Raw genomic sequence first — 8,572 nt, 5'->3', positions numbered from 1 at the left:
TGTGTCGTTAGTTGACATTTGGAAGCCCTTTTTCCTCTCCCATTAAAATTATAATTCATTTTTTCTCTTTTTATAACAACACATTATTCAATAAAATGATATTACACGTAATCTCAAAAAATTTTCTTCTTTCTTAATCATTATTTTTCAAAAGGACACTATTTCAACCATTAAAATTTCAAACAAAGAAGCCAAACGGAGGGAAAATTTATATTAGGTTAAGTCATCAAATTATTTACATATATAACACTGTTTTTATCGACGTAGTTATAAAAATTGACTCGAGCACCTACCCAAACAAGATAGTTATTGGATGGCTGGTTGAACTAACAGGTCGAACACTCGAAACAATACAAATGGTTGCACAGATTTAAATTTAGAAAATGAGCTCGCTTTTATGATTGATGGCTATCAATGAATTTACTTATTTATTTATGTTTTAGATCCTGTTTGAGACCTATTAATTTCTTGTATAATGTATTATGAAATGGTAAATTGATAGGAAATGTGTGATTAAAAAGGAAGGAAAATTTTTGCTTGCGCGTACTATTATTTTAATGAAAATGTGTGGTTGAAAATGAATAGTGTATAAAAAATAATGGAAAGTAATGTGGCTTAACGTTGACTAACAATGTCTAGATTTTGCCCCCGTTTGAGTCCAATTAAATTTATAATACATTTTTCTCTCTTATTTTTAACTACATATTTTTCAATGAAATAATATTACATATAAATAAATAAATAAAATCTTCTTTTCTAATTACACATTCTCCCACAAAATACTATTTCAAAAATTATAACATCAGATAATAGGAGCAAAACGGGACTCTTGTTCGGTGTTTATCTAGTGCCAGAGTCGTACCTCATGTTTATCTTGGGCCTAGTTAAGCCCAACATAGAAGGTGCATTCGTGCATAAACTTAGCTCATGTGAGCTCGTGGCAGGTTGACTTTAAGATGTTTTTGACATGAAAAAATGATGTCCTAACCATTGGTGCTGGTCTAGTGTATTGGCGAAAGGAAGGAACTCGACATTGCTGATTTTGCTAGACTATCTGAAATGAAGCAGCCTTCCAACTTAGCTTTCATGTACAAGCCCGACTTCATGATTACAAATTGATTTATGTGGCACCACTATCACTTAGGTTGCATTAAACACACTTTTTTTTACCATGTCAAGCGAGGGTCGATACTCCTAAACATGGGTAGTGTCAAGAATCGTTCGCCATCAAGCTTGATCCATTTTATAGCCCATTGAGACATACACGCAGTCTTTGTATAAGCACAACAATGTTGAATACTCCATTCGTCCTATTTATGTATGTTTGTTTTGTTTTTTTACACGAATTAAGAAATCTTATTTAGCCCTTGTTTGATACCCTATTTTTTCAAATTATATTTTTCTCTATTTTTCTCGACCACACATTCTTCAATAAAATAATATTACACGCAAAACTGAAACTTTTTTTAATTTCTTAACCACACATTCTTCATTAATTAACTATTTCAAAATGTATTCTTACTAAAAATGGGAAACAAACATGGGTTTAATGTTATTGAAAAAATAATTTTTGCCCATAATATTCATAATTTATATTTGTACAATTTTAAGATTAACTAAAAAATTGGTTATAACTAAGCAAATTAAATAACGGTATATAAATAAAAGAACAAAATAAAACAAAATCAATAAAAAAATATAACTATATAATTGGGAAAAAAAAAAAAAGTAAGCATGTATAAATCAAACGGAGAGAATAATAAATTAATAATAAGGAAAAATATGGTAGGGGTTAACTAGTAATTTTGATGAAATCCAGGTCCATTTTAAGACAAGCAATGCACAAAAGGAATCCGCCGACAGCTCTATAATTTGTCGGAAGTAGAGTAACTGGCAACAACCGGTAACCACAAAGTACAGGCTGGTCACAGCATGGAGCCACTTGCCAGAGCTGTACAAAATCTATTTGCTAATGCGAAGTGCATAATAAGTGCGTGTCAGATTATAATTGGATGACTTTAATTTTTAATCCAATGGCTTGACGCCATGTAGAAAGCTTGTAATTTACAATAAGGGAACTTTGCAGTACAACTATCCGTTCTTTAAGAAAATTTGAAATTCTACCCTTCCAGTCTGAAAAATCAAAATTCAACATCCCCACCTTCTTGCAAAGTCAGACATAATGTAGCACCTGTTTGATTCAATTAAAAAAGATGATTAAAATTTACGTTAAAATAAATAATTAATTTTAACAACATATTTAACGAAATTCACAATTTTTAAACTATAAGTTTTATCATTTTTTTAATCCAAATTTAATAAAAAATTTATTTTCATCTAAACCAAACAATGACGTATGATAAACATGAGGTCTAAACTAGAAAGTGTTGCACCCACTTAAAATGAGTGCACATACATAATTTATAATGCAATATATCACTTGTACTTTCATTAGACCATGTTTGAAAGTGTGTATATAAAACACATATTTTACACATTTATTTTTAATTATACATTCTCCAAAAAATAAATAAATATTTTTTTTTACATTTTCTGTAATATTTTCTTATTTTTAATTATCTATTGTGCATTCACGCTCAACATTTTTTTTACGCGCCTAAGTCTCTGAAATTTAAATCGTTGACTTTCTTTGTTAAGGTGGCGTTGCATTACACGTGATTTTTTTTATTTTTATTTTTTTAAAAGTAGTATGTGTATATTTTATTAATAAGGAAAATTATACACATGACTATGAAAATGAATATCAACAAAATCCTTGTTTTTCACTCAATGCCCTGTTTGAATATGAGTTCTAAATTTTTTCCACGAAGCCTGGTTTTTAATTTTTTTCTTATTGTAGTCGAGTCATTTTCGTAAATTTTGGGATAGTAATATCAAGAAATATAAGATAAGAATTAAAATAAAATAGATAATATAGGTCGAGAACTACGGTCGCATTTAGCCTAAGGGTTTTTTTGACAAAATATTTGATAAAAGTTGTTAAGATTTTGATTAAAAAGGTGATAATTATTATAAACCCATAAATTATGTGGTTAAAACTAAAATTTGAACAAATAAAAAGTTAAAAAGATTTATCCCTTGTTTTTCTATCATTTTTTAATGAAAATGAGTTTTAAAATAGTAAATTTTTGAAGGATGCGTGATTAAAAAGCAAGAAAAATTTAGAATTTATGTGTAAAATATTTTATTTTAAAAATGTGTGATTAAAATAAATTTGAATTTTTTTTTTTAAATGGTAGACAAATAGGACATTAAAGTTTTATTAAGCACACATCTTCATTAACAAGCCCAAGCCAAAGCCAAGCCAAGCCATGCCATATGCCGCGGACTGACGACCGGTTCGTCCAGTAAAATATCCTTACGTTAATGTTAAAAAATGAAAAAAATTTATTAAAATAATCGCCTAAGAAAATGATGAAAAGACAGAGCCTGTAATGAAATTGAAGAAGAGGAAGAGAAAGAGAGAGAAAGAGATTGCCAATTGAGTGACCATAAGAATCATACCAATGCCCCTCCTTTTCTCACGCTCAAATTTCCCTTAATTTTTCTTTTTTGAAGATTTTTGTTCAATTAAGCTAAACCCACATTATATAGTACAGATCTGATTCTATACTGATTATAATATCAATAACAGTGTTGGAATTTAGAGAAAATGGAGGCAAATGCTGGAATGGTGGCTGGATCCTACAAGAGGAACGAGCTTGTTAGAATTCGTCATGACTCTGATAGTGCGGTATGCTTTTTGTGATAATCCATTTCGATCTTCAGTCCTAATTTACAGTATTTCACATTTTTTCTGTTTATTGAAATTTAGTGTTTAGATCTGAGGCATGGTAGAGCGGAACTGAATTTTGGGCTAAAGTTCAAATCTAAATTTGCAATTTGAAGTGTAAATAGTTTTTTTTTTTTTTTTTAAGTATTTTGGTTGTGTTATGGATGTCATGGTTTAAGTAGTGAGTGATAAGCTCAAGATTAGTGGGTTTTTTTTTTTTTTTTTTGCTACTTAATTTTGATTTTGACTCTTTGGTTTTATCTTGTTTAGCTGGAGTCTGTTCTTTTGGTATTTTTATTATTATCTTCGTCAGTCACAGTTATGACCTAAATATGTATCTATCCATGGATTTGCTATTAATTTTTCTTGATGATGTGTAAGGGTGGATAAAATAAATGTTGGATTTAGAGAACGTAGTGTGTTGTTCTTATGATTCTTTTGATCTGAGCTCTTGAGTCGGTGATTGACTAAATTTGCATCTGTAAGTGACAAGAGTATTAAATCCTCTTACCTCTGTGATCTTACTATGATTGCTGATTGCCGCTGTGTATTATCGTAAGATTTTATTAAATTCGCTTTTGGGGATTTTCATCAAGAATTCTCCAATTTAGGTCCTTCCTTCCATCTTATTTTCTATGCACTTTTGTACACAGTACATGTATTTTATTGGTTCAGCCCGAATCTAAAACTTTCTCTCAGTTTTAGTAATTAGGCTCTTTTGGTGCATAGTTTTACTTTCCACAATTTCCGCTAGATTCTTGTCCAGTGGGTGGAATCCCATCTCGATGGAATGTTTTTAGTTTGCAGGTAGTTCAACGTGGCTATGTTATTCCATCTAATGGACTGCCTCTATATGTGATATGCTTGATCATGTGTACACAGGAAGCAAATTGTGTGCTAATTATTTAGTTTAATTTGATCAACTTATTGCTTGCACATAATGCAGCCAAAGCCCTTGAAGAACTTGAATGGTCAGGTATGTCAGATCTGTGGGGATACCGTTGGACTGACTGCCAATGGTGATGTATTTGTTGCTTGCAACGAATGCGCTTTTCCAGTTTGCCGTTTATGTTACGAGTATGAACGAAAAGATGGAAATCAGTCATGTCCCCAATGCAAGACTAGATACAAAAGACACAAGGGTCAGTCTCTTTTATTTTTTATTTTAATTTTTTGTGCTTTTTTATCCTTATGTTTGGAGGTTTTCAGACTTACTAATTAGTCATCCATCCTTTAGGGAGTCCACGAGTTGAAGGTGATGATGATGAGGATGATGTTGACGATTTAGAAAATGAATTTAGTTATTCTCAGGGAAAGAGCAAGGCTCGATCCCAATGGCAGGGAGACGATATTGAACTCTCTTCATCTAGTAGACGCGAATTACAGCAACCAATCCCTCTTCTTACTAATGGGCAGCTGGCAAGTTGTTATTTTGATTTTTATATCTTTTATGAACTCCACATGTGCCTGGGGGTGGCGGTTGGCATTGTCCCCTACCTTGTCTACCAATAAGAAAAAAATTGTCATATATTTATGTATCCACTTGGAATAATATATAACAGATTCTAAAGCTGCAATTTATGACATAAAAATGGACAGTGCCAATGCTTAAAACCTAAATATTTCCAGTATATGTGGCTCCATTGGCACATGTTTTCCTCATTGCTTTTCATACGAGGCTCTTGTTCTTTTCCTCAATTCATTTTGTTAGTCTATTGAAAGGAACATAAAAATGTCATCTGAACGTCAATAGTGTCTTCATTTTGAAAAATTATATGCAGTTCAGGATGGAGACTGTATTTTTGCTTCTTTCAACTATATTTATTCTCCTGGTATATATTTTCTCACAAACCTATTCATAATTGATAGGTGTCTGGGGAAGTTCCCAGCTCTATACAAGACACTCAATCTGTAAGAAGTACATCAGGACCATTGGGCCCTGTAGACCGGCATGTTCACTCCCTTCCCTATATTGATCCAAGGCAGCCTGGTAAGCTTCTTATCTATATATATATGTATATATATACACATAGATATGTGTGTGTGTGTGAATTGGATAGTATCCACTTAGCTTGGTATTCTAAAGTCCTTTTTATATGAAAACTACTGACTATGATTTGGTTCAGTTCCTGTGAGAATTGTGGACCCTTCAAAAGACTTGAATTCTTATGGACTTGGAAATGTCGACTGGAAGGAGAGAGTGGAAGGTTGGAAACTAAAACAGGAGAAAAATATGGTGCAAGTGAACAACAGATACAGTGAAGGGAAAGGAGATATTGAAGGCACAGGGTCAAATGGAGAAGAATTACAAATGTAAGAATCTTTTCTCTCTTTATTTTTTCTTGGGTGTATGCAGGATAAATATCAAACTGTTGGGGATTATTCAGTTCACTTCAGGGCACTTCTCAGCTACTATTTCTGTTTGAACATTTGGATAATTAGTTTAAGTCTGCCTTTCTGTTGGTGCATTAATTAATTCAAGAAGGGTGACCATTCATGTAGTTTCACAACATGCAACTTTGATCTTTACATCCTTCTGGACTGCTAATAGTTTGTTTCTCTGACAGGGCTGATGATGCTCGCCAACCCATGAGTCGTGTTGTGCCTATTTCTTCTACTCATCTTACCCCGTATCGTGTTGTAATAGTTCTTCGGTTGATAATCTTGGGCTTCTTCTTGCAATACCGTTGTACTCATCCTGTAAAAGATGCTTATCCTTTGTGGCTGACATCAGTTATCTGTGAGGTTTGGTTTGCTCTTTCATGGCTTCTGGATCAGTTTCCAAAGTGGTACCCTGTCAATCGTGAGACGTACTTGGACAGACTCGCATTAAGGTTTTTGATTGTCACATGATTGTTAAAGTTAAATGCCCTTGTATGGAAGTTTGAATAAATACCATGAGTACTAAATGACGCCTTGCCTTTTTTCTTTTGTCTTTTTGTTTTTTTTTTTCCCTTCAGATATGACAGGGAGGGTGAGCCATCCCAGTTAGCCCCTGTCGACATATTTGTCAGTACAGTGGACCCCATGAAAGAACCTCCTCTTATTACTGCCAATACCGTGCTGTCCATCCTTTCTGTGGATTACCCTGTCGACAAAGTCTCCTGTTACGTGTCAGATGATGGTTCAGCAATGCTAACCTTTGAAGCCCTTTCTGAAACTGCAGAGTTTGCTAGGAAATGGGTGCCTTTCTGCAAGAAGCACAGCATTGAGCCAAGGGCCCCTGAATTCTATTTTGCTCAGAAGATTGATTACCTTAAGGACAAGATTCAGCCTTCCTTTGTGAAAGAACGGCGAGCAATGAAGGTAACTTACAACAGTACCTGTAGGAAATATGAAAACAAAAGGATTTTTCTATTTAATTTTTTGGATCTCCTGAATTAACCATCCATTCCCTTTTCAAGGGAGATAAACTACTTGCTAATTTATATTTTTGATAGGTAATTAAATATTTTATTAATCAAAGGATAATACATAGAAAATATATTATCAATTTAAATAAATTGGGTAGCCCTTCTATATGAATAGTAGCCGCAAAATTAAACTTAGTATATAATGTCAAATAAAAAAATTCTCTAATTTGTTCAGTTATTTGTGTTTCTCTCTCCACACACACTATACAATGCAACTCGAAATAAGATCCCAAACAAACTTAATGTCTTTATTACAAAACTTTCTCCCCCATGCTTTCAACACATCTTCCATACTCCGCTACAACACTCAATCCATGTGTTGAGAAGCTAGAATATCGTTCCACGATAAATGAGCACAGTCACAATGAAGGGATAAGTGGTCAATCGTTTTCCAATCCCTCCTACACATGTAACACCACTTTGTAACATAAAAATCCCATATTCGTAGATTATCCATTGTGACGCAGACATTGAGCAATTCAGGAAAGAAAAATATAGTACATATGTGGCAGACAAATATAGTAAATTGTGGGTAATTGTATGTGTTAAAAATTATTCTGCAGAGAGAATATGAAGAGTTTAAGGTACGTATCAATGCGCTTGTTGCCAAGGCTCAAAAGATGCCTGAAGAAGGATGGACAATGCAAGACGGAACCGCTTGGCCTGGAAACAACCCTCGTGATCATCCGGGAATGATCCAGGTGATGTAGTTGTCTTTTGAGTTTTGAAGTATCCAAGTTTATGCCTCTATTTTAACAATTAACTCACTTATGGATTGTAGGTTTTTCTAGGGCACAGTGGGGGTCTTGATACAGATGGAAATGAGCTTCCTCGCCTGGTTTATGTTTCTCGTGAGAAGCGTCCAGGATTCCAACATCACAAGAAAGCTGGAGCTATGAATGCATTGGTAGGTTATTGGTTGCCTATCCCCATTGTCATTACTATATGATAACACAATTGTGATAACATAGGTGTGAATTTGGTGAATAACTAATCATATGCCATTTGATTGACTTGCTAGTTTGTGAAGTAAATTTCTAATAACCATATGATCGTGGTTGGGGGTGATGATTGGGTATAGTTAATAATGACACCTGTTCTTTAAAAGACGTGCCAAATTTCCTGTTTATGATCGACCTTTTTATATTTACTTACAGTGTTTCTTAAGCTAGGTACATTTAATCTCCTTTATAGTATTTTAACCTCAACTCTAACTGGCCATGCATTTCACATCGCACATACCATCCTCAATACTACAGTAAGCAGTGGCTTATTTTGGAGAGAAAAAGTATAAAAAAACAGAGTAATGAAAACTTTTTCCTCGATCTTGACCTCCAGTATGCTATCAGGTCAGTCCACCGCAGTG

At 33.5% G+C, this 8,572-nt stretch overlaps 1 protein-coding gene across 1 annotated transcript; it reads left to right on the top strand.

Moving 5' to 3' along the window:
* Positions 1 to 3,404: 3,404 nt before the first annotated feature.
* LOC111385363 (cellulose synthase A catalytic subunit 1 [UDP-forming]-like) lies at positions 3,405 to 8,170 on the top strand. The gene is made up of 9 exons (XM_023009746.1): positions 3,405 to 3,754; positions 4,740 to 4,935; positions 5,031 to 5,212; positions 5,663 to 5,783; positions 5,920 to 6,106; positions 6,361 to 6,627; positions 6,754 to 7,099; positions 7,770 to 7,907; positions 7,988 to 8,170. The coding sequence occupies exons 1-9, from the start codon at positions 3,674 to 3,676 to the stop codon at positions 8,153 to 8,155; spliced, it is 1,686 nt and encodes a 561-aa protein (XP_022865514.1). The 5' UTR covers positions 3,405 to 3,673; the 3' UTR covers positions 8,156 to 8,170.
* The last annotated feature ends 402 nt before the right edge of the window (positions 8,171 to 8,572 follow it).

This window comes from Olea europaea, unplaced genomic scaffold (genome assembly GCF_002742605.1).
Source record: "Olea europaea var. sylvestris unplaced genomic scaffold, O_europaea_v1 scaffold3137, whole genome shotgun sequence".
NCBI lineage: Eukaryota > Viridiplantae > Streptophyta > Magnoliopsida > Lamiales > Oleaceae > Olea > Olea europaea.
The sequence above is the reverse complement of the archived record's forward strand: the minus strand, read 5'-3'. Positions and strand labels throughout refer to the sequence as shown.